General features: G+C 35.3%; 1 protein-coding gene and 1 long non-coding RNA gene across 3 annotated transcripts in view; one reads left to right on the top strand and one right to left on the bottom strand.

The window, feature by feature from the left end:
• Window positions 1–23,678, bottom strand: part of TENT5D (terminal nucleotidyltransferase 5D) — a 51,454-nt gene extending 27,776 nt beyond the window's left edge. Inside the window, exon 1 of one of the 2 annotated variants that reach the window (XR_014258985.1) lies at window positions 17,237–23,678. Coding sequence is in view for 1 of the 2 variants with exons in the window: in XM_082447429.1 (XP_082303555.1) it covers window positions 21,745–22,935 (1,191 nt within the window). In the remaining variant the exon portion in view is untranslated. Of the gene's footprint in view, window positions 1–17,018 lie in introns of those variants that run through there. The other variant, XM_082447429.1, reaches the window with a different exon arrangement.
• LOC309653147 overlaps window positions 1–26,087 on the top strand; it is a 425,233-nt gene that overhangs the window by 72,937 nt on the left and 326,209 nt on the right. The gene's annotated exons all lie outside the window — the stretch shown is intronic.

The raw sequence follows: 26,087 nt of genomic DNA, 5'->3' as shown, positions 1-26,087 counted from the left end.
TGTTGTGTTAGTTTCTGTTGTACAACAAAGTGAATCAGCCACATACTTATATATATACCCATATCCCCTCCCTCTTGAGCCTCCCTCCCACCCTCACTATCCTACCCCTCTAGGTCATCACAAAGCCCTGACCTTGTCTCCCTGTGCTATGTTGCTTCTTCCCACTAGCTATCTATTTTACTTTTGGAAGTGTATATGTGTCAATGCTACTCTCACTTTGCCCCAGCTTCCCCCAACACCCCCATATCCTCAAGTCCATTCTCTATGTCTATGTCTTTATTCCTGCCTTGCCACTAGGTTCATCAGTACCATTTTGTTTTACATTCCATATATATGTGTTAGCATACGGTGTTTGTTTTTCTCTTTCTGACTTACTTCACTCTGTATGACAGACTCTAGGTTCTTCCACCTCACTACAAATAATTCAATTTCGTTTCTTTTTATGGTTGAGTAATATTCCATTGTATATATGTGCCACATCTTCTTTATACTTTCATCTGTCAATGGACATTTAGGTTGCTTCCATGTCCTGTCTATTGTAAATAGTGCTGCAATGAAAATTGGGGTATATGTCTCTTTTTGAATTATGGTTTTCTCAGGGTATATGCCCAGTAGTGGGATTGCTGGGTCATCACATGGTTCTATCTTTAGTTTTTCAAGGAACCTCCATACTGTTCTCCATAGTGGATGTATCAATTTACATTCCCACCAACAGTGCAAAAGGGTTCCCTTTTTACCACAGCCTTTCCACCACTAATTGTTTCTAGATTTTTTGATAATGGCCATTCTGACAAGTGTGAAGTGATGCTTCATGGTAGTTTTCATTTGAATTCCTCTAATAATTACTGATGTTGAGCATCTTTTCATGTGCCTCTTGGCCATCTGTATGTCTTCTTTGGTGCGATGTCCATTTAGGTCTTATGCCCATTTTTTAATTGGGTCTTTTATATATATATATATATATTTAGCACCATGAGGTCTTTGTATATTTTGGAGATTAATCCTTTGTCCATTGTTTCATTTGTTAATATTTTATCCAATTCTGAGGGTTGTCTTTTCCTCTTGTTAATGGTTTCCTTTGCTGTGCAAAAGCTTTTAAGTTTCATTAGGTCCCATTTGTTTATTTTTGTTTTTATTTCCATTACTTTAGTACGTGGGTCAAAAAAGAACTTGCTGTGGTTTATGTCAAAGAGAGTTTTTCCTATGTTTTCCTCTAAGTGTTTTATAGTGCCTGGTCTTATATTTAGGTCTTTAATCCATTTGGAGTTTATTTTTGTGAATGGTGTTATGTAGTGTTCTCATTTCATTCTTTTACATGTAGCTGTCCAGTTTTCCCAGCACCACTTATAGAAGAGGCTCTCTTTTCTCCATTTGTATGTTCTTGCCTCCTTTGTTGTAAATTAGGTGACTATATATGTGTGGCTTTATCTCTGGGATTTATATCCTGTACCATTGATCTATATTTCTGTTTTTGTGCCAGTACCATACTGTCTTCATTACTGTAGCTTTATAGTATACTTTGAAGTTGGGGAGCCTCATTCCTCCAGCTCCATTTTTCTTTCTCAAGATTGCTTTGGCTATTCGGTGTCTTTTGTGTTTCCATACAAATTGTGAAATTTTTTGTTCTAGTTCTGTGAAAAATGCCATTGGTAGTTTGATAGGGATTGCATTGAATTTGTAGAGTGCTTTGGGTCATATAGTCATTTTCACAATGTTGATTCTTCCAATCCAAGAACATGGTATATCTCTCCATCTGTTGGTATCATCTTTAATTTCTTTCATCAGTGTCTTATAATTTTCTGCGTACAGGTCTTTTGTCTCCTTAAGAAGGTTTATTCCTAGGTGTTTTATTCTTTTTGTTGCAGTGGTAAATGAGAGTGTTTCCTTAATTTCTCTTTCAGATTTTTCTCTGTTAGTGTATAGGAATGCCAAATATTTCTGTGCATTAATTGTATATCCTGCAACCTTACCAAATTCTTTGATTAGTTCTAGTAGTTTTCTGATGGTGTCTTTAGGATTTTCTATGTATTGTGTCATGTCATTGGAAAACAGTGACAGCTTTACTTTTTCTTTTCCAATTTGTATTTTTAAAATTTCTTTTTCATCTCTGATTGTTGTGCCTAGGTCTTCCAAAACTATGTTGAATAAGAGTGGTGAGAGTGAACATCCTTTTCTTGTTCCTGATCTTAGTGGAAATGCTTTCAGTATTTCACCATTGGGTATGATGTTTGCTGTGGGTTTGTCATATATGGCCTTTATTATGTTGAGGTAGGTTCCCTCTATGCTCATTTTCTGGAGAGTTTTTATCATAAATGGGTGTTGAATTTTGTCAAAAGCTTTTTCTGCATCTATTGAGATGATCATGTGGTTTTTATTCCTTAATTTGTTAATATGGTGTATCACATTGATTGATTTGCATATATTGAAGAATCCTTGCATCCCTGGCATAAATCCCACTTGATCATGAGGTATGATCGTTTTAATGTGTCATTGGATTCTGTTTGCTAGTATTTTGTTCAGGATTGCTGCACCTATGTTCTTACATGTTATTGGTCTATAATTTTCTTTTTTGTGATATCTTTTTCAGGTTTTGGTATCAGGGTGATGGGGGCTCTATAGAATGAATCTTGGAGTGTTCCTCCCTCTGCAATTTTTTGATGAATTTGAGAAGGATCGGTTGAGCTCTTTTCTATATGTTTGACAGAATTCTCCTGTGAAGCTGTCTGGTCCTGGACTTTTGTTAGTTGGAAGATTTTTAATTATAATTTCAACTTCATTACTTGTGATAAGTCTGTTTATATGTTCTAATTATTTCTGCTTCAGTCTTGGAAAATTGTACCCTTCCAAGAATTTGTCCATTTCTTCACGGTTGTCCATTTTATTGGCATATGGTTGTTTGTAGTAGTCTCTTATAATCCTTTGTATTTCTGCCTTGCCAGTTGTGATTTCTCCTTTTTCATTTCTAATTTTATTGATTTTCATCCACTCCCTTTTTTTTTTCTTGATGAATCTGGCTAAGGGTTTATCAATTTTGTTTATCTTCTCAAGCAACCAGCTTTTAGTTTTATTGATCTTTGCTATTTTTTTTGTTTGTTTCTATTTCATTTATTTCTGTTCTGATCTTTATGATTTCTTTCCTTCCACTGGCTTTGGGTTTTCTTTGTTCATCTTTCCCTAGGTGTAGTGTTAGATTGTTTATTTGAGATTTTTCTTGTTTCTTGAGGTGAGGTCAAATTGCTATAAATTTCCCTCTTAGAACTGCTTTTGTTGCATCCCATAGGTTTTAGGTCATCGTGTTTTCATTGTCATTTGCTTCTATGTATTCTTTTGTATCTTCTTTGATTTCTTCAATTATCTCTTCGTTATTTTGTCGTGTATTGTTTAGTCTTCATGTATTTGTGTTTTTTACAGTTTTTTTTTCCTGTAACTGATTTCCAATCTCATTGCATTGTGGTCAGAAAAGATGCTTGATATGATTTCAATTTTCTTAAATTTTCCAAGGCTTTATTTGTGATCCAAGATATGAACTATCCTGGAAATGTTCCATGTGCACTTGAGAAGAAAGTGTATTCTGCCACTTTGTGGTGTAATGTTCTATAAATATCAATTAAATCTGTCTGGTCTATTGTGTCATTTAAAATTTGTGTTTCGTTATTTATTTTCTGTATGGATGATCTGTCTATTGGTGGACGTTAGGTGTTAAAATCCCCTACTATTATTGGGTTACTGTCAATTTCCCCTTTATGCTTGTTAGCATTTGCCTTATGTATTGACATACTCTTCTGTTGGGTTCATAAATATTTATAATTTTTTTTAACATCTTTATTGGTGTATAATCACTTTACAATGGTGTGTTTGTTAGTTTCTGCTTTATAACAAAGTGAATCAGTTATACATATACATATTTTCCCGTATTTCTTCCCTCTAGCGTCTCCCTCCCTCCCACCCTCCCTATCCCACCCCTCTAGGTGGTATAATTGTTATATCTTCTTCTTGGATTGATCCATTGATCATTATGTAGTGTCCTTCTTTGTCCCTTGTCATAGTCTTTATTTTACAGTCTATTTTGTCTGATATGAATATTGCTACTCCTGCCTTGTTTTGATTTCTATTTGCATGGAATATTTTTTCCATCCCCTCACTTTCGGTCTGTATGTGTCCCTGTGTCTGATGTGGGTCTCTTGTAGACAGTATATATAGGGATTTTTTCTTGTTTTTTATTTTTTATTTTTGGTATCTATTCAGCTAGTCTCTGTCTTTTGGTTAGGGCATTTAATCCATTTACATTCAAGGTTATTATCAATATGTATGTTCCTATTACCATTTTCTTAATTGCTTTGTGTTCATTCTGTGGGTCTTTTTATTCTCTTGTGTTTCCCGCCTAGAGCAGTTTGCTTAGCATTTGTTGTAAAGCTGGTTTTGTGGTGCTGAATTCTCTTAGCTTTTGCTGGTCTGAAGAACTTTTGTTTTCTCCATCGAATCTGAATCCTTGCTGGGTAGAGTAATCTTGGTTGTAGGTTTTTCCCTTTCATCACTTTAAATATATCCTGCCACTCCTTTCTGGCCTGCAGAGTTTCTGCTGACAAATCAGCTGATAACCTTATAGGGATTCCTTTTTATGTTATTTTTTGCTTTTCCCTTTCTGCTTTTAATATTTTTTCTTTGAATTTAATTTTTGTTAGCTTGATTAATATGTGTCTTGGCATGTTTCTCCTTGGATTTATCCTGTATGCACTTCCTGGACTTGGATGACTATTTCCTTTCCCATGTTAGGGAAGTTTTTGACTATAATCTCTTCAAATATTTTCTCAGATCCTTTCTTTCTTTCTTTCTTCTTTTTCTGGGACCCCTATAATTCGAATGTTTGTGCGTTTAGTGTCATCCCAGAGGTCTCTGATATTGTCTTAAATTCTTTTCATTCTTTTTACTTTATTCTGCTCCTTGGCAGTTATTTCCACCATTTTGTCTTCCAGCTCACTTATTTGTTCTTCTGCCTCATTTATTCTGTTATTGATTCCTTCTATTGTATTTTTCATTTCAGTTATTGTGTTGTTCATGGCTGTTTGTTCTTTAGTTCTAGTTGTTTGTTAAACATTTCTTGTATTTTCTCAATCTGTGCCTCCATTTTTTTCCCGAGGTTCTGGATCATCTTTACTATCATTACCCTGAATTCTTTTTCAAGTAGATTGCCTATTTCTTCTTTATTTGTTTGGTCTTGTAGGTTTTTTCCTTGCTCCTTCATCTGTGACATATTTTTTGCCATCTCATTGTTTTTTTTTTTTGATGGGTGGGATTGTGTTTCTATCTTACTGGTTGTTTGGCTTGAGGCTTCCAACACTGGAATTCGTAGGTTGTGGGCATAGCTGGGTCTTGGTGCAGATATAAGGACCTGTGAGAAACCTCACTCACAATGAATACTCCCTGGGGTCTGAGGTTCTATGCTTGTCCTGTGGTTTGGCCTCGGAACTCCCACCACAGGAGCTTTGGCCCCACCCCCAGCTTGTGAACCTCGATCCCACAAGCAGTTCACTTGGGGGTTCCTCCTGTCTCCTTGGGTGTCAAAGTCCCCAAACAGTGTCTGGCAGATGCCCTAGTTTTGGGGAGATGCAAACCCCACTGCTTCCCATGCCACCATCTTGGCTCTGTGCCCCAAGTTATTAGTCTTTTTGATGTTGAGTTGCATGTGTACTTTGTTTATTTTGGATATTAACCTTTTATCAGTAATATCATTTGCAAATAACTTCTTCCATTCAATAGGATGCCTTTTTGTTATGTTGATAGTTTCTTTCTCTATGCAAAAGCTTTTAAATTTGATGTAGTCCTATTTACTTATTTTTGCTTTTTTTCCCTTGCTTACATAGCATTATTTTAAAAAAATATTGCTAAGACCAATGTCAAAGGGTGTATGCCCATACTTTTTTCCTAAAAGTTTTTGATTTTAAGTTTTATATCTATATCTTTAAAGGTTTTGAATTTATTTTTGTATATGGTGTGAGAAATTAATCCAGTTGTATTCTTTTCATGTAGCTATCCAGTTTTCCCAGCACCATTTACTAAAGAGGCTGTTTTTTTCCCATTGTATATTCTTGCCTTCTTTGTCAAAGATTAATTACCCATATAAATGTGGGTTTATTTCTCGGATCTCTATTATGTTCCATTGATCTCTGTGTCTGGATTTGTGTCACTACCTTCCTATTTTGATTACTATAGCTTTGTAATATGGTTTGAACTCAAGGAGCATGATACCTTTAGCTGTGTTCTTCTTAAGATTGTTTTGACTTTTTGTGTTCCATTGTGTTTCCATAGAAATTATAGAATTATTTGCTCTAGTGCTGTGAAAAAAATGCCACTGGTATTCTGATAGAGATTGCATTGAATCTGTAGATTGCCTTGGGTAGTATAGTCATTTTGACCATATTGGTTCTTCTAATCCAAGAACATGGTTTATCTTTCCATCTGTTTGTTTCACCTTCGATTTTTTTCATCAGTGTCTTATAGTTTTTGTAGTGCAGGTCTTTTGTCTCCTTAGGTAGGTTTATTCCTAGTATTTTATTTTTTTTATTGTTATGGTAAATGGGATTGTTTCCTTAATTTTTCTTTCTGATATTTCATTGTTAGTGTCTAGAAATGCAACAGATTTCTCTATATTAATTTTGTATTATACAACTTTACCAAATTCATTTATCAATTACAGTAGTTTTTCAGTTGCATCTGTAGGATTTTCTATGTATAGTATTATGTCATCTGCAAAATGTAACAGTTTTACTTCATCCTTTCCAATTTAGTTCCTTTTATTTCTTTTTCTTGTTGAATCACTGTGGCTAGGACTTTCAACTCTATGTTGGATAAAAGTGGTGACAGTGGGCATCCTTGTTTTATTCCTTATCTTAGAGGAAATGCTTTTGTCTTTTCACCACTGTGTATGATGTTGGCTGTAGGTTTGTCATATATGGACTTTGTTATGTTGAATTATGCTCCCTCCATGCCCACTTTGTGAGAGCTTTTATAATAAATGGATGTTAAATTTTGTCAAAACATTTTGACATATGATCATGATTTTTAGTTCTCAATTTGTTAATGTGGTGTATTGCATTGATTGATCTGTAGATATTTAACCATCCTGGTATCCCTGGAATAAATCCCACTTGATCATGATGTATGATCTTTTAAATGTATTGAATTCAGTTTACTAATATTTTGTTGAAGATTTTTGCCTCTATGTTCATCAGTGATATCAGCCTATAATTTTCTTGTTTTGTGTCATCTTTGTCTGGTTTTGGAATAAGGGTGATGCTAACTTCATAGAATGAGTTTTGAAGCATCCCTTCCTCTTTAATGTTTTAGAATAGTTTGAGAAGCATAGGCTTTAACTCTTCTTTAAATGTTTGATAGAGTTCACCTGTGAAGCTGTCTAGCCCTGGACTTGTTTGGAGGTTTTGTTTTTTTTTTAAATTACTGATTCAATTTCATTAGTGGTAATGTCTCTTTTCATATTTCCTATTCCTTCCTGAATCAGTCTGTGCAGATTGTACTTTCCTAGGAATTTATTCATTTCTTGTAGGTTTTCAATTTGGGAGCATATAATTGGTCATAGTAATCTCTAATGACCATTTGTATTTCTGTGATGTCAGGTGTAATTTATCCTCTTTAATTTCTGACTTTATATATTTGGGTCCTCTGTCTTTTTCTTGATGAGTCTAGCTATAGGTTTATTAAATTTGTCTTTTAATGATATAACTCTTAGTCTCATTAATCTTTTTCTATTGCTTTTTTAGTTTCTGTTTTATTTACTTCTGCTTGTATCTTTATTATTTTTGTTCTTCTTTTTCTAGTTCCTTTAGGTGTAGGTTAGAGAGTTAATGTGAGATTTTTCTTGTTTCCTGAGGTAGGCTTGTATAGTTATGAACTTCCCTCTCAGAAGTGCTTTTGCTGTGTCCCATAGATTTTGGATTGCTCTCTTTCCATTTTCCTTTGTCTCCAGGTATTTTTTGATTGCCTCTTTGAGTTCTTCAGTAACTCATTGGCTGTTTAGTATTATACTGTTGAACCTCCGTGTGTTTGTTTGTGATTTTTGCAGTTTGTTTTTCTAGTAATTGATTTCTTGTCTCATAATGTTGTGATCAGAAAAGATGTTTCATATGGTTTTGATTTTCTTAAATATATTGAGACTTATTTTGTGACCTACCATGTGATCTATCCTGAAGAATGTTCCATGTGCACTTGAAAAGAATGTGTATTCTGCTGCTTTTGGATGAAATGTTCTATGTATTTCCATTAAGTCCATAAGTCTGATGTGTCATTTAAAGCTAATATTTCCTTATGGATTTTCTGTCTGGATGTTCTGTCCATTGATGTAAGCTAGGTGTTACATTACCATTTTTGTGTTACTGTCAATTTCTCTCTTTACATTTGTTAATATTTGCTTTATGTATTTAGGTGCTCCTTTGTTGGGTGCATATATATTTACAACTTTTATATCTCCTAGTTGGATTGATCTCTTTATCATTATGTAACATTCTTCTTTGTCTCTTGTTATAGTCTGTGTTTTAAAGTCTATTTTTTCTGATGTAAGTATTGCTACCCTAGCTTTTGTTTTTTTTTTTTTTTGTTTCCATTTGTTTCCATATGTTTTGTTTCCATTTGCATGGAATACTTTTTTCCATCTCTTCACTTTCAATCTGTGTGTGTCTTTATCTCTGCTGTGAGTCTCTTCTAGGCAACATGTATATGGGTCTTTGCTTTTCATGCTTTCAGCCACCATACATCTGATTAGAGCATTTAGTCCATTTATTTTTTATTTTTTAATTTTTTTTATTAATTAATTTATTTTTGGCTGTGTTGGGTCTTCGTTTCTGTGTGAGGGCTTTCTCTAGTTGTGGCAAGTGGGGTCCACTCTTCATCGCGGTGCGCGGGCCTCTCACTATCGCGGCCTCTTTTATTGCAGAGCACAGGCTCCAGACGTGCAGGCTCAGTAGTTGTGGCTCACGGGCCCAATTGCTCCACGGCATGTGGGATCCTCCCAGACCAGGGCTCGAACCTGTGTCCCCTGCAGTGGCAGGCAGATTCTCAATCACTGCGCCACCAGGAAAGCCCAGTCCATTTATTTTTAAAGTAATTATTTATAGTTTGTACATATTGCCATTTTTTAAATTGTTTTCTTGTTTTTTTTGTAGTTTTTCTTTTCCTGTCTTCTTTTTTTCTCTTCTTATTTGATGACAACTTTTTTTAGTGTTATGCTCCAATATCTTTATTTTTTAGTGTGTTACTATTACAGGTTTTAGGTTTGTGGTTACCATGAGGTTTAGGTATAACTATATATATATATATATATATATATATATATATATATATATATATATATATATACACACACACACACATATGTATATATATGTGTATACACATACATATAAATGATTACTTTAAGTTGATAATATCATAATCTCTTAAGTTTGAACACATTCTAACAACTCTGAATTTTTACTTCACCTCCGAAGTTTCACATTTTTAACATCATATATCACATCTTTTTTTGGTGCATCCTTTAACTATTTATTGTGGATATAGATGCTTTCACTACTTTTGACCTTTAACCTTCTTACCTGCTTTATAAGTGGTTGATCCACTACCTTTACTGTGTGTTTACCTTTACCAATGAGATATTTTTCTTTCATAAGTATCAGGTCTAGTTGTGGTGTTTCCTTTCCAGGACTCAGAGAAGTCCCTTTAACTTTTTTCGTAAAGCTGATTTAGTGATGATGAACTATTTTAGTTTTGCCTGCCTGTAAAACTCCGTTTCTCTCCTTCAAAGCTGAATGGTAGATTTGCTGGCAAGAGTACTCTTGGTTGTAGATTTTTTCCTTTCATCACTTTAAATATATTATGCAACTGTTTTCTGGTCTGCAGTGTTTGTGTTGAAGTCAGCTGATAGTATTATGGGAGCTTCCTTTTATGTAATCAATTGCTTTTCCCGTGCTATTTTTAAGAGTCTTTCATTATGTTTAATTTTTGTCATTTTAATTATAATGTGTCTTATTGTGGACCTCTTTGGGTTCATCTTGTTTGGGTCTCCCTGTGCTTCTTAGACCTGCATGTTTGTTTACTTTCCTAGGTTAGGGAAGTTTTCAAATATGTCTTTGAAAAGGTTTTCTCCCCTTTTTTCCTCTCTCTTCAGACCCCTCTAATGTAAATGTTAGTATGCTTGATCTTGTCCCAGAGGTTTTGTAGGCTATCCTCATTTTTAAAAATTATTTTTTTCTGTTTTCTGTTTAGCTTAGGTGATTTCCACTACTTTGTTCCATTTCTCTGATCCATTCCTTTCTATCATCTGATCTATTGTTGAGTCCTTCTAGTGTATTTTTTGTTTCAGTTATTATATTCTTCTGCTCTGCTTGGTTCTTCTATTTTCTAATTCTCTGTTAAAATTCTCACTGTATGTATCCATTCTTATCCCAAGTTCATTGAGCATCTTTATGATGCTTGAACTCTTTTTTGGGTTCATTGCTTATCTCCACATTGCTTAGTCCTTCTGGAGTTTTGTTCCTTTATTTGAAACATATTCCCCTGCCTCCTCATTTTGCCTAATACTCTGCGTTTATTTCTAAGTATTAGGTAGGTCAGTTATGTTCCCAATCTTGGAGAAGTGGCCTTACATAGGAGACATCTTATGGGGTTCAGCAGCATACTTCCCTTTCATCACCTGTGTCATATGCTCTGAGTTTGCCCCCTATGTGGGCAGCATGGGCCTTTCTTTTGTGGTGGGACTGACTGCTTCTGATGTGCTGGTAAGAGAAGTTGGTCCCAACCTGGGTGGCTTCCAGGCCCTGTCTCATGAAGTGGCTGCTGGCCTACTGTTTGGTAGGGCAAGGTTCTCCTGGTGGCTGGCTGTGGGACCAGGCTCCTTTCAAATACTACCTCTGCACTGGGACTTGGAGCATGTAAGTGTCTGCATGCGCTCTTTAAGAGTGGAGTCTGTTTCCTACAGCCCTCAAGCTCACCCATATGCAAGCCTCACTGGCTTTCAATGCCAGACATTCTGGGGGCTTGTCTTCGCAGTGCAAGCTCCCCAGTCTGGAGACCCTGATGTGGAGCTCAGGCCCCTTGCTCCTCAATGAAAACCTTTGCAATTGTGGTTATCTTCCTGATTTGGGGTCACTTCTCTGGGGGTGTGGGTCCTGACTATACCACGTCTCTGCTCTTCATGCCCAATCTCTCTGTTTTTTGTTTTTTTTTTATCTTTAGGTGTGGAAATTCTTTTCTGCTAGTTTTCAGATTGTTTTCACAGAGTTGCTCTATAAATAGCTGTAATTTTGGTGTGTCCATGGGAGGAGGTGAGCTCAGGGTCTTCCAACTGCACTATCTTGGCCACACAAACTCCTCAAACTTCTTAAATATTTCCCAATATGGCATGGTTCAGGACATTTTTTTTCCCTCTCCTCTTCTTATGTACAACTGAATCAAGTATTTCAGGAAGGAACTGACTACTCCAAGATCCTTGCTTTGAATACTGGGATTCTTGCAGTGCATCTTAGTGTTTTATTCCCCTATGGCCCTGAAAACAATCCAGGAATATGCCAACCCCATGCAATTAACCTGAAGATCAAAGGGAAGTAACTGTAGCTCTTAGACAAATATCTGGAAAACAACATAGAAATATCTTCAGAGAGGTAAAATTTGATTCCCTGGATATGTTTTCTATCACCTTTGATATATCTGTCTTATACCCACATTTAACCTTAGTTTATATATTAAGTTTAAAATAATATTTATTTATTTTTTAAAATTTATTTATTTATTTATTTATGGCTGTGTTGGGTCTTCGTTTCTGTGCGAGGGCTTTCTCTAGTTGTGGCAAGTGGGGGCCACTCTTCATCTCTGTGCGCGGGTCTCTCACTATCGTGGCCTCTCTTGTTGCGGAGCACAGGCTCCAGACGCGCAGGCTCAGTAATTGTGGCTCACGGGCCTAGGTGCTCCGTGGCATGTGGGATCTTCCCAGACCAGGTTTCGAACCTGTGACCCCTGCATTGGCAGACAGATTCTCAACCACTGCGCCACCAGGGAAGCCCTAAAATAATATTTTAAATTGTATAACATACTTTATACTACTTAAAATTCTGTAAGAAGTATTATAACATTTAACCCTCACAGTAGCCCCGTAAGACAGGTAGGTTTTATACCTTCCTTAATGAAACCACACCACTAATCTCTTGATTTGTACAATATTGCTTTATGGAGTTCGCAGTATGTTGGTGGAGACAGTCATTGATCATTTAAACACAATAATAAATGTAAAATTATAAGCAAATAAGCCCTCTGAAAGGAAAAAATATGGTTCTATGACAGCATAGAGAAAGGACTGACAGACTGGAGCATCTGGGAAGGCTTCTCTGTGGAAGTGATCACTGAGCTAAGAGGTAAAGAATAAAAAGGAGTGGGGATGTGTTCAGAGAACGAGCATGCCAGTAGAGGGAAGAACAGTACAAAAGGCATGATGATGCATCCTGAGAATTGAAGGGACGCCTAATGCTGAAGCAGAGAAAACAAGAGAGAACATGAGATGAGATGGGAATACTAAGCTAGATAGTGATATGAACATTCAAGTTTATACCTCATTAGATTTAAGTCACAAGAGAAATAGGAAGCCACTAAAATATTTAAATCAGGGCTACATATTGATCAAATTTGTTTTTAAAAATATTTTCCTGGCTGGACTGTGATGTAAATATTGGAGGGGCCAGAATAGATTTCAAGAGATCAATTAATATTATCCACATTTTATAGATGAGGAAAACAGAGTTTACATTTTCTAACAGAACAAGAAAATATCTGTAGCTTAATGTAATATAATGACTCTCTCATTCATTCATTTATTTACTCAGTGTCACTAGCCATTATGCTAAAAGATAGATATGCAGTGGTTACTTTCCTCATGGAGGTCATAGTCTAGCTAGAAATAATGACATTAAACAAAAAATTACAAACAGAATTATTTCCTTACAAACTGTGGTAAGTATTGTGAACCAAAAGAGAAGAGTGCTATGAAACTCTGTAACTGAGAAGACAGTGCCAACATACTTGAATAAGGTCTTCAGGGGAAACCTTTCTCAGGAGCAGATAGGGTGTTTGAGACATAAAGTGTAAAAAAAAAAATTATGAAAGTTATTTTCAGGCAAAAGGAAGAGAATGTGCAAAGTCCATAAGGAAGGAAAGAAATTGTCATGAATGATGACTGGTAAAGAACCTAGTGTGCAGGAGGAAATGTAATAAGATATGAGATCAGAGAGATAAGTAGGGGTCATATCATATAGGACACAGGAGGCCAAGGTAAGAAGGTTGTGTTTTATTCTTAGTTCAAATCCAAGGCAGGTGCTTAGCACAGTGCTTGACTCTTAGTGGATGACTAAAACACATTTATCAAATCTATATATAAGAGAGACATTATGAGGTTTAAGGGAGTGTAAGAGAAGAATTACAACTTTCAAAGTATAGGGCAGGCATACGTATTTGTAGTTAGAGGATAAGGATCCAAGAGGGAGGGAATGCTTAAAGGTACAAGAGGAAATACTTAAAAGGAATAAGGTTTGGAGGAAGAAGGAGGGTACTGGCAGAGAGATCATCCTTGGAAAGGAAAAGGAACACCCCCTCCACTGAAATAGTTCCTTTCAACAAATATTCATTTGTGTTGTGCTGTAGTGAGTCAGATCCTACCAGCTTGAGAGAGCTCATTGTCCATTTCTTCCCATAATCTTGAAATGATGGGAGTATTAACACTGCAGATATTGACAAATAGTACAAATTAGAACTTTTAATTCACTGACTCATTACTGCACTTATCTCTTGCCAGGTTCTAGGCTACCACTTATTGGTTACTGTTTATTATTTTTTATGCCAGAAATTATACACAAGGTGATTTTCATTTAGTATCTCATTTATTCCTTACAACTTCCCCCTTTGTCAAATAATGTTACTATCCCGCATTTTATAGATGAGGAAACTGAGTTAATGTGCTCCCAAGTGAGATGAAAGTGAGTTAAACACAGGTCTGAGTCAAAGCCTATTCCCTCTTAAATCTCTACAATCCCTGCTATATAGATACTATAACAGTTCACAACTTTTAAGTGCTCAAATTGGAGTGTGCACAGGATGCAATTATGGCACAAAAGAGGAAAACTTAGGCCAGTTAAAATGGGGTTGGGGACAATGCAAAGTGTTAGCATAGTAGAGGGAGCATCTAAATCAAATTGAGTTATCAGAGAAGGTTTTCTGGAGGAAGTGACATTTGAAGTGAATCTTAGGGAACAAGGATGCATTAAGTGTAGGGATAGTGGGAGAGAATTCCAGGCAGAAGAAGAGGGATTATGGTGTCAGCGAGAACCACAAGGAGTTAAAAAAATCACTGGAGTATGAGGCTGAAGAGGGAGGAAGGAACCAAGTTAGCAAAACCTATAAGCCATGCTAGGGAGTTCCAACTTTATCTTGTAAGCAGTGGAAAATACCTGAAAATGTGTATGCAAAGGATGTTTAAATTATTAAATTATATAGGTGAAGATGACATTAATGTATAGGATGGATTTGAAGGAAGCCAATACAAAAACTTGTCATTTGTTCATTAATATAAATGCCTAATATATGTCTGAAAGTGCTAATTTGTGGGGACACAATGATGAACAAAAATGGCATGCTCTCTACCCTCATAGAATATTTTATAAGAGGGAGAAACTATAGTTATTTAAATGGTCACACAAATAGGTTTATAATTACAACTTTTGGTAAGAGCTATGAAAGAATAATAAGTGCGACAAAAGCTCATTTAACAGAGGATGCTGTCCTAGTGTCTGGGGTCAAGGAAGGCTTTCCAAGGAAGTTAACTTTGAACTGAGATAATAAGCAGGTGTTAACTTGGTAAGGAGAAATAAAAGCTCATTCCAAGCAGAAAGGACAGCATATGTGAAGGCCCTGGGAATAAGAGGAAACATAATCCATTTAAGAAACTAAAAAGAAGGCCTAAGTGGTAGGAGCATTGAGTGAAATGGAATATGATGTAAGATGAGGCTGGAAAATCAGACAGGAGCCAGACTGTTAGGCCTACTAGGCCATGGTAGGGAATTTAAGGCAATAATCTATAAGCCTCACCATGGCTTAAGAGCTATTCAAATAGAGACAGTTTCATTGAAAATCAATCAAGGGCCTTGTTGATGGTAGGCATACTGCCCCAATTCCACTTCGCTCCTGCACTAGCAATATAGCCACTAGTATGGATACATATGTAGACTTTTGGCATAGCCATAGAAAACATTTCCTTATGGGGTAGAACTTCTGGAAGCCCCAGGTTTATTCCCTTTGTACCGTATGAGGCAGGTCTGTATTCTAAACCTGATCCCTTATTATCAGTAAACAGAGCCTTTCCTGAGAATAGAATAAGAGACAGAGTTAGGAAGGAAGAGGACAGGCAAGAACTGGGTGACTAGTAGGTGTTAGAATGAAGAGACATAGCATGCTTTACACACTTCACCATCTTGTCAATGGTCATATCTGGCTACTGAGGATCTGTATCTCTAAATCTCCTTTGGCTGGAGTTCACCATGCCAGACATCCAAACTGAAGTGGAAATGGTTTGTTACATCGATTTTCCTGGATATACCTTCTGAGCGTTTAGAAACAGCAGAGATAAGACACAGACTGTGCTAATGCATTTAGGATATGAAAGGTACACATTCCTAGGCTGTCACTGACAGAGAAGCCATTGTTCTTACACTGGGGACACTAATTAAAGAGTGCTCCCAAAACAGCAAAGAATACAATACTTGATGCATGTTCAATCAGCATTTTCAGAGAACCTTGGCAGTGGGCGAAAGGGGTCTTTGAAGCAAAAATGAGGGGCTTAGCTTACTTGCATGGTCTTGATTATTAAGACATGTGCCAATTATAAGTTTTATTTTCTCCTTTAAATTCCTAGAAGGAAAGCTTATTTCTTGCTTTTTTTTTCAAAGTTTTTGAAAAGCCTTAATAAAAGAGAAAGAATGAATTTATTTTTGAGAAGTTCTGTTCCTACCATAATATTCACCCAAGCTATCCACATGTTGGGATGAAGGTTCTGATTCCGCAGAAATAGCAGTAGAAAAAAGGAAGTTAAAAGAAAAACCAGAAGATTATAACATGAGCCCTCTCAAAAACTGTTTTTGGAAGTCACAATACCTACAGTCCATCCAGAGGATGATTTATCACAAAACCATTAAAGGTGTTTGTATGTTGGCTCCCAATTATTAGTACTTCCTTTAGATCTGGGCAAAGGGGGATCCTGCCTTAGGCCGCACACCATATAGGGCCCTGTACTTTGCAGTGCCTTTCTAGAAATTAAAAAAAAAAAACTCTCCAGGGCCTAAAAACTACTGGACAAACAGAGCCATCCAAACAAGGTGTCCTGAGCCCAGCTTGGTCCCATGTATATCCAGGACAACAGATTCCTATCCCAAATTTCCCAAGTCCTCTTCTCATGGCTGGGGCTAGCTGAATTGATAGTGCTACGTGAACTGTGCACTCAAAGCCTACATAAGACCTGCATGGGTCCTAGTCCCTGTTTTATCCCTTCAGGGTACTCTGACTATTTATTCCACACATGGACATGGCTAGATGCCTCAAGGATCTTCAGAATTTCTGACTATGAGGGCTCCAAGATGTACATCTCTGGGGATTTTCCAGGACCCTCAGGAACAGGCTCCAATTCCAGGTGAGTGGCTTGGTAAGTGGATCCTCTGGTTAACATTGTATTTCTTTTGTGGGACAGAATGACACTATTTAATAACCAAGAGATCACTGAAGAAATCAAAGAGGAAATCAAAAAATACCTAGAAACAAATGACAATGAAAACACGATGACCCAAAACCTATGGGATGCAGCAAAAGCAGTTCTAAGAGGGAAGTTTATAGCAATACAATCCTACCTTAAAAAACAGGAAACATCTCAAATAAACAGCCTAATCTTGCACCTAAAGCAATTAGAGAAAGAAGAACAAAAAAACCCCAAAGTTAGCAGAAGGAAAGAAATCATAAAGATCAGATCAGAAATAAATGAAAGAGAAATGAAGGAAACAATAGCAAAGATCAATAAAACTAAAAGCTGGTTCTTTGAGAAGATAAACAAAATTGATAAACCATTACCCAGAGTCATCAAGAAAAAAACGGAGAAGGCTCAAGTCAATAGAAGTAGAAATGAAAAAGGAGAAGTAACAACTGACACTGCAGAAAAACAAAGGATCATGAGAGATTACCACAAGCAACTCTATGTCAATAAAATGGACAACCTGGAAGTAATGGACAAATTCTTAGAAATGCACAACCTGCCGAGACTGAACCAGGAAGAAATAGAAAATATGAACAGACCAATCACAAGCACTGAAATTGAAACTGTGATTAAAAATCTTCCAACAAACAAAAGCCCAGGACCAGATGGCTTCACAGGCGAATTCTATCAAACATTTAGAGAAGAGCTAACACCTATCCTTCTCAAAGTCTTCCAAAATATAGCAGAGGGAGGAACACTCCAAAACTCATTCTAGGAGGCCACCATCACCCTGATACCAAAACCAGACAAAGATGTCACAAAGAAAGAAAACTACAGGCCAATATCACTGAGGAACATAGATGCAAAAATCCTCAACAAAATACTAGCAAACAGAATCCAACAACACATTAAAAGGATCATACACCATGATCAATTGAGGTTTATTCCAGGAATGCAAGGACTCTTCAATATATGCAAATCAATCAACGTGATACACCATATTAACAAATTGAAGGGAAAAAAAATATGATCATCTCAATAGAGGCAAAGAAAGCTTTCGACAAAATTCAACACCCATTTATGATAAAAACCCTGCAGAAAGTAGGCATAGAGGGAACTTTCCTCAACATAATAAAGGCCATATATGACAAACCCACAGCCAACATCGTCCTCAATGTTGAAAAACTGAAACCATTTCCACTAAGATCAGGAACAAGACAAGGATGCCCACTGTCACCACTATTATTCAACATAGTTTTGGAAGTTTTAGCCATAGCACTCAGAGAAGAAAAAGAAATAAAAGGAATCCAAATCAGAAAAGAAGAAATAAAGCTGTCACTGTTTGCAGATGACATGATACTATACATCGAGAATCCTAAAGAAGCAGTGGATTAGCAATACAATTTCCTATACTTATTACATAAATTTTATCATTATAACATATAAAATAGAACCACTAAAATAATAGCAGAACTGAAAACAAAACATTAATGTATTTCGTTTATAATGGTAAAGCAAATGAATCCCAAAGCAGGTTAAAATGTTGGGTTTTATGCCTTGCCAAAATGGACTTCATAAGAATGTTTACCAAACTGTAGTCCCACATATCTCCCAATCCTGTTGTAATGTTAATTTACAGAGTTACTTATTTTTAAAAAAATCTTCTATAAATGGAACTGCTGTATTCATATATTGATATAATTTTGAAAAGCATTACAATCTTTAAACTTCAAAATTTTTCTCAAATATACACTTTAATTTATATTTTTAAAATTGGGTGAATATTTTCAGATAATAGATCCATCGAATGAAAGGAGTTTTAATCAGATCTCAGGCGTTTTGCATATTGATATCTTTATCAATGTCTAAAACAAAAAGGTGGCTAAAGGCAAATTTTAAAATTGCTTCAATTTGGAGGTATTTTAATAGAGCCTTTCTGAGATAATATAAAAAATGGAATTTGGGTCCAGGAGCTTTCCCAATTTTTTGAAAGATTCACAACTTTTCAAGCTCTGATATTTTGTCTTTAATTTAGCTGGGCTCTCATTTAAAACAATACTTAATCCTTCTCTTCAGTTTTCTTTGACTAAACGGGACATCAGTCACTATTAGAATAACTCTGAATTTAAAAGTTACAAATACTCTAGTAGTAAAACTTTGATAATAACATGTGAATATTTGTGAAATGCAAGAATATTTTAGTTTTCAAAAATATGTACCAATAACTGACACTAAATATGTCCCACTGATATGAATGCTAGAAGTATAGCAAAAGGTTTTTCTTTCTTTGGTTTTGGTTAGGTTTCTGGAGGGAAAACAAAACAAAACAAAACAAAACTTCTGAGCCAAGACTCAGTCTTGAATTGTATAAAATAAAATAAGAAAAGACAGCACCATTTCTCTCTTGTAATGGGATGACATGCTATAGAGTTATATTTTTAACTAACTTCTATTAGCTCCTTTAGGCCAAGAGGCTAGCACTCATTTCCTTATAAAAAAAAAAAACTTTTCCATTTATTATCCTAATGAACAGAATGAGAAAATACTGCTTCTCAACCCAACTAGCCTAATATTGGAGAGATATTCATACACTATTGAAGATAAATATTTTTCTGCTTGAGTTGGGAGCAAAGAGGACAGTCTAGCTTGATAATGGTATCGACAGAAAGAAAGCCATGATAGATAAAGCTATAGCTTTCTCTTTAGTGATACCATTCCCTTCAACCAGTTTGGATTCTCTCTCTTGAGAAAAATCTGAACTTTTTAAATGCTAATTCTGAGCTTCTTTGCTATAATGGAAACACATGCTTGACATGGTAGGAGGAAGCAAATAGCTTTCAGGCCATTTTCCCAGCAGGAGAATACCATAGGGGATTTGCTTTTTAGGGAAGGAGTTCAAATTCTCAAAAGGACCAAAGGAAACTAAGGGAGCACATGGGTGATAAGATGTTTCCAAATAGCTTCAAAATTCTTCTATTCAGCATAAAATGCTACTCTGGAAAATACTGAAACTTTACCCCTGACTCATCACTATCATAGTTCTTTTATTCTTAAATGCTTTTCCTATATATTTTGTAATTTTTTTGGTACTGTTAATATAGCATAAAATCCTTCAGTTTTATGTAGAAGCACTCTCATTGATATGGGGATATATGTATATGTATAACTGATTCACTTTGTTATAAAGCAGAAACTAACACACCATTGTAAAGCAATGATACTCCAATAAAGCTGTTAAAAAAAAATTAAAAAGACGCACTCTCATTAACTGAAAACTAAACAGTATATTTAGGGCAGAAAGATCAATCATTTTTAACCAATACATTATGCAGATAGATGACTGAATTTTCTCTTTAATATAGCATTTTTAAATTCTTTATTTGTCCCAAGCAAGGAAGTGAATCCATACAATGTTTTAAAGCTTCACGGTTGTGATATATATATATATATATATATATATATATATATATATATATTCATATACTGATGGCCAGTGGTACTGTGGTATAAAACATTTCATAAATATTGGTTATTTGAAAATGCCATCTTTAGTGTACTTCTTTTGTCCAATACTGTAATATAGAGAAGACAGATTAAGCACAGTCTGTAAGTGACAAATTCTCAGGATATGCCTGTTGGATCATGTTGTGACGGAAAACCTTGCAAAGGTCAATGAAAACTGAGATGGAAACTCATAAAAAATCAGAAGCAAGTAAAAATAGTGAAGTTATCTGATGGTCTTATCTATATTCATTCAGGACAGCTCCTCCCCTTCTGTCATCCCAGGTAATATTGGTCATGGATTATTTTCTTCATTACAGGAAGAAAATACAGTTTTAATCCCACTGGAAGACGTGCTAGCTGCATATTTGATGTAGTGAGTAGATATGCAGATACCTGATGAACATATACAATTGTTGAATAAATTATAGCATTATGCAAAATCTCACATGAGGAGGCACTTGAGTGTCGTGTTAGAAACTGATCTTTGGTAAAGGCAAGATGGAAAAAAGCCTCATTTAGTAACAAAGAAAATATTTTCACTTACTAACACTGAACGTCTCCACATATTAAGATGTTGGTCAAGTCGGTCATAAAACTGGTAAATGCAATAGCTAAAAACCTCTGCCTGCTTTTTTTTTTTTCTGCCTGCTTTTTGCTGTTTGACATGTAGAGTCTCTTTTTAACAGATGATGATAGAAAACTTTCACATTCAGAGTTGGTCATTTTCATTCTTTTCAACTTGTTTGGGGGAAAATGAAGAAATCTGTATAAGTGGTCACAGCATTGGCTGTCCAGCTGGACGGTACTATTCTTCAGATCCACAAGTCAACTTATTTGATAGTTGATAAATTACTAATGGCCAGTGTTTTCCAGAATCATTTTTTCAGTGTTCCTTCAAACTATAGTAGGATTTTGTATCTAACCCAATTCAATTGGGAAACAAAATATATGCTTGCAAAGTCCAGGGTTTTAATATCGTCTGAATCTGTTGTCTTTGAAATTAGGCATTTTTGTTAGGTATTGAAAATTCATTGATGGTAATATTCACTAGCAAAAAATGAAGTGAAGGTAACAAAGAAATTGACTGAATACAAAAATGTTTGCACTGGTCTTTACTGTACGTCTGGATTTTAAAATATGAGTCTGTTCTTTTATATTTTAATCAAAGATGCAGGCATCTCTAATGTATTTGTCATAGAAAATTTGAAAGTCATAAGTAGTCAGTCAGACTTGAAAATCATTTTAAGTGGTCCACAACAGTTAAAAGTTGTTATAGCTAATTGATAGCATTTGAAAATCATTTAAAGAGGTCATTTCACAGATGATATTGTATTTACTGTGATGGTTTAAGCTATAATTGATGAAAAATAGTTGGTAACTACATAAAAATAAAAATAGAGCTTAAATTTTATGGAATTTGGAAACTTGTTTTTAAGAGGTGTTTAATTAAAGCAAAGTTTCTACTGTTTTTTTTTTTTTAAAGCCATACCATTTGGCACATGAAAGTGTAGTGGGTGGTATGGCTGAAACAATGTAGGTGGTAGTCCAGATGTTACATAATACGTAGGGGACCCTCCCCCAGCAGCAAAGTATGGAGCAGGCAGATAAAAGCAAGTTACCTTGCTTGTATTAGGTAGGATATTCTGTTCTCCAAGTACTTTTAAAGCCATAAGGGTGATCATATTGAGGGTCTGTCTTCTTTCATGACCCAGGAGGCAAACAGTGCTTTCATTCACAACTCCATGCAAGGTCATGAGGTAGTCATACTTTCTCTTTTCTTCACCTATGAAATGGTTGTAGAGGTATGATTCAATCTTCTTTCGCTGTTCTGCTACATCAGGAAAATCAATGAAGAATCTAGAACACATATAACGTTCTTGGGTCTTGATTTCTGCTTCACAAACTGGCTTAAAGTTATGAACCAGCAAGTTACTGTATTTCAGAAGGCCACCACCTCTAATTTCCTCAGGTTTTCTGGTAGATATAAGCTTGTGCTGCAAGTGTGTCATTGCTTCTTGGAAGTCTCCATACATGCTTTCAGCTACCACAACAGGATATAATTCTTTGGTTAGCTTACGACTTTTGTCACTGTAGAAATCTAACATGGGATCCAAGACAATTTGAAAGGAATCTACACTAAATTCAAATTGTCGTCTCAGTGAATTCACAAATTTTAGCTCTACATTCTTGCCAGCGTTATTTGAAAGAGAGATGAGACTCCAACGATCATGCTTATTGCAAACTTTGACCATCTTCTGCACGTAAGCCTCTTTCATAGTCTTTAGGGTGCTCTTTTCCTTTTTTACACCTTTTGGTAAAAAGTCGAGCAGGCAACCTAGAACTACATCCTTAACAAGCTGAAATTCTTGATCACTTGGTAGTTCAATACCAAAAATAACATCCAGATCCTTATAGCTCATGCCATTGTGGCTTGCAAGTACGTAACTTGCTGTGGAACCATTCAATCGGGTATCTTTAACAATAATTCCTTGCTCTATCAGTTGATCTTTCACAACATGAATGATATCTTTTGGTTTTACCTCCAATGTGGGGAAATTCCCCCTTCCATGAATTGGAATTACTTCATCTAACACTTGATGCAGTGTTATAACTTGATTCCAAGTGAGATTGCTGAATCTGATTTCAGACATTATGAAGTCAGTAGGTCAACTAGAAAGTAAGCAAAATATTGAGAAGAAATTTAGTATCTTGAAATCAGTGTTATAGCTAAAGCATATGAAAAGTAAAAAATAGACTTACCTGCAACATAAATTAGACTAATACTAGGCAGTAAATTATCAATGTATCTAATTGTGTTCAAATCTATAAGTGAAATAAAAGCCACTATGATTATGTCAAAATTGTTAGATTGATTGGTGCATGTAAACAGACATTCTCAGGGATTTGTTAGAGTTGTAATTATTTTTGATGTGACACCGTGGCCTTTCTCAATCTTTCCTCATGTAAATACTATAACAAGTATATTTGTTTGGTGGTATACATTTTGTTCATGAGATAATCAGAGCACATAATTGAGGTTAACTGTCATGAATTTAAAGTGAGATCAGATAGCATGTCTGTGTGTGGTAGACCCAATTGACTGAACAGCATAATGTTTAAAAGCAATATATAGCATCTTTAATACAAAAGCATCAGAACATTCTATTATTAAATTTCATATATATTACTGCTCTCATTTAAAAAAAATGTTATTGAAGTCCATTATTAGATTATTTTTTTTTTTAATTTTATAGCTACTTTTATTTTTATTTATTTATTTATTTATTTTTGGCTGTGCTGGGTCTTCGGTTCGTGCGAGGGCTTTCTCTAGTTGCGGCAAGTGGGGGCCACTCCTCATCGCGGTGCGGGGACCGCTCTTCATCGCGGTGCGCGGGCCTCATTATTAGATTATTAATTCCTTGAATTGCTTGAGGATAAGGAGAGTACCTAATGCAACACCTTCTCTATGTTCCTGGTAGCCCTTAAAGAAATGTTGGTTAAAGGAAATAATGAATGTCATTTTAAAATAAAAAACAAATAATATTACTAAATTTGTCTCCAAAATGAGAGCAAGATTATACAAAAGCATAAGATTTCTAATTTTAAAAAAATGTTTTCTGCAGATGTGTAATATGACATGCTCAGAAAATTTTACAGTTGGGGGAATATTAGGAAGCTAAAATTATAGACACTATAAATATGATTAAATATAATTATACTATTATATAATTAGGTACAATTACAGTTATTACATGGATCTTCAAATACTCTTAAGCTATTTAAGCAATAAATCTAGTAAATAAAGTTCGTTATGGATGTAGCTTTGGGTTTAGGCACTCTTTCCTGAATTCCAGAAATAAAAATTATACAAAGCTTAAGACAGATTTGTATAGATAGTATTCATATTTTGCTTATCTAGAGAGCCATTAGAACAGAATCTAAATATTTAGAATTTGGTGTTGTATATTTCTATATTTCCCCAGTAGAACTAGAGCAAAGAGAATCATCTTATTTCACATCTGTAGAACCAACTTTGACAGCCCAAGCATTTTGCAAAAGGCTAATTAAGCAATGGCAGATCTGTGTCAGTGAGAAGGCTAAACCTATTTTGTTTCTCTATATGAAATCCCCATGAATATGAATTAGAGTATTTATTTTTATTATGTGATGAAATGGCCCACATAATGTGTTGTGTGTTTCATTTTAAGCCACATTAATTACCAATGTTCATACAGTTTTATTAGCTATGTCAATATCCAAATCAATCCTTAAAGATGAATGAACTGAACTGACTACACATCAGGTTGTTGGATTTTGGTCATTCATCCATCAAGTGAAATGATCTTTATAGTGTCTTTAGGACAATGGAAAGAACAAAATGCTACATGAAGGATAGAATATGCAATAAGAACTGGCATGCTTATTTTCTAATTAATTTTCCTGGAATTATCACTGAATTATTTGAAGCTAACAAAGTTTGTTATCCTCAAATTCTCCATCTGGAAAAGTAATAGTTAATAACATTGGCTGGCTTCATGTAAGACTTTAGGGAGTTCAATCATTTACCTAATAAATATTTTAGAAATATCACATATAAACTATGCAATTTTAATTGATATAGAAAAAAGTTCCCAAATTCCTTTTTAATATGCAAATTTCTTTTGCAAATGGCAATTTTCTTTTCCTTAATGGCAAATTTCCTGTGTCAATATTAGCTAAAAGTTAAAAATTCAATGACCTAGGGAATTCCCTGGCAGTCCAGTGGTTAGGACTCTATGCTCTCACTGCCAAGGGCACGGGTTCAACCCCTGGTTGGGGAACTAAGATCCCACAAGCCACGTGGTGTGGCCAAAAAACAAAAAAAATTCAATGGCCTAATCCCAGGCCTACAATCCCCATTTAATCTATACTTCTAATCACCAATGATCTGAAAATAAAGGAGATCACTTACATTGGCATACTGACATTACTGAAGTTACCAAATTCTTTTCCATACAGAAGTTTCCAGGACCTTTATGTGCAAATAAAACCATCTAAAGAAATGAATAATTAAACTATCTAATTACCAGAATGCAGGAGTTCTTTATCAAAAAGGTACCTTTCAGATCAAGAAATCAGAAGCCTTGCTTTATATGTTGAATCTTCTCATAGATATTAGAGGAAAGGAAGGGACATAATTTTGTTTCCTGAATAGAATCACAGTAAGATCTTGCAAAGATGAGAAAGAGGTCCAGTTTCTCCAAAGAAGACGTACAAATGGCCAAAAGGCACATGAAAAGATGCTCAGCATCACTAATTATTAGAGAAATACAAATCAAAACTACAATGAGGTATCACCTCATACTGGTCAGAATAGCCATGATCAAAAAGTCTACAAACAATAAATGCTGGAGAAGGTGTGGAGAAAAGGGAACCATCCTACTCTGTGGCGGGAATGTAAACTAGTACAACCACTATGAAGAACAGTATGGATGTTCCTTAAAAAACTAAAAATAGAACTACCATAAGATTCAGCAATCCCACTCCTGGGCATATATCTGGAGAAAACCATAATTTGAAAAGATACATGCACCCCAATGTCCACTGCAGCACTATTTACAATAGCAAAGACATGGAAGCCACCTAAACGTCCATCAACAGAGGAATGGATAAAGATGTTGTACATATATACAATGGAATTTTACTCAGCCATAAAAAAGAATGAAATAATGCCATTTGCAGCAACATGGATGGACCTAGAGATTATCATACTAAGTGAAGTAAGTCAGAGAAAGACAAATGTCATATGATATCATTCATATGT

This window comes from Balaenoptera physalus, assembly GCF_965194825.1.
Source record: "Balaenoptera physalus genome assembly, chromosome: X".
Classification (NCBI taxonomy): domain Eukaryota; kingdom Metazoa; phylum Chordata; class Mammalia; order Artiodactyla; family Balaenopteridae; genus Balaenoptera; species Balaenoptera physalus.
Note: the sequence above shows the minus strand (reverse complement) of the source record. Positions and strands in the feature narration are given on the sequence as shown.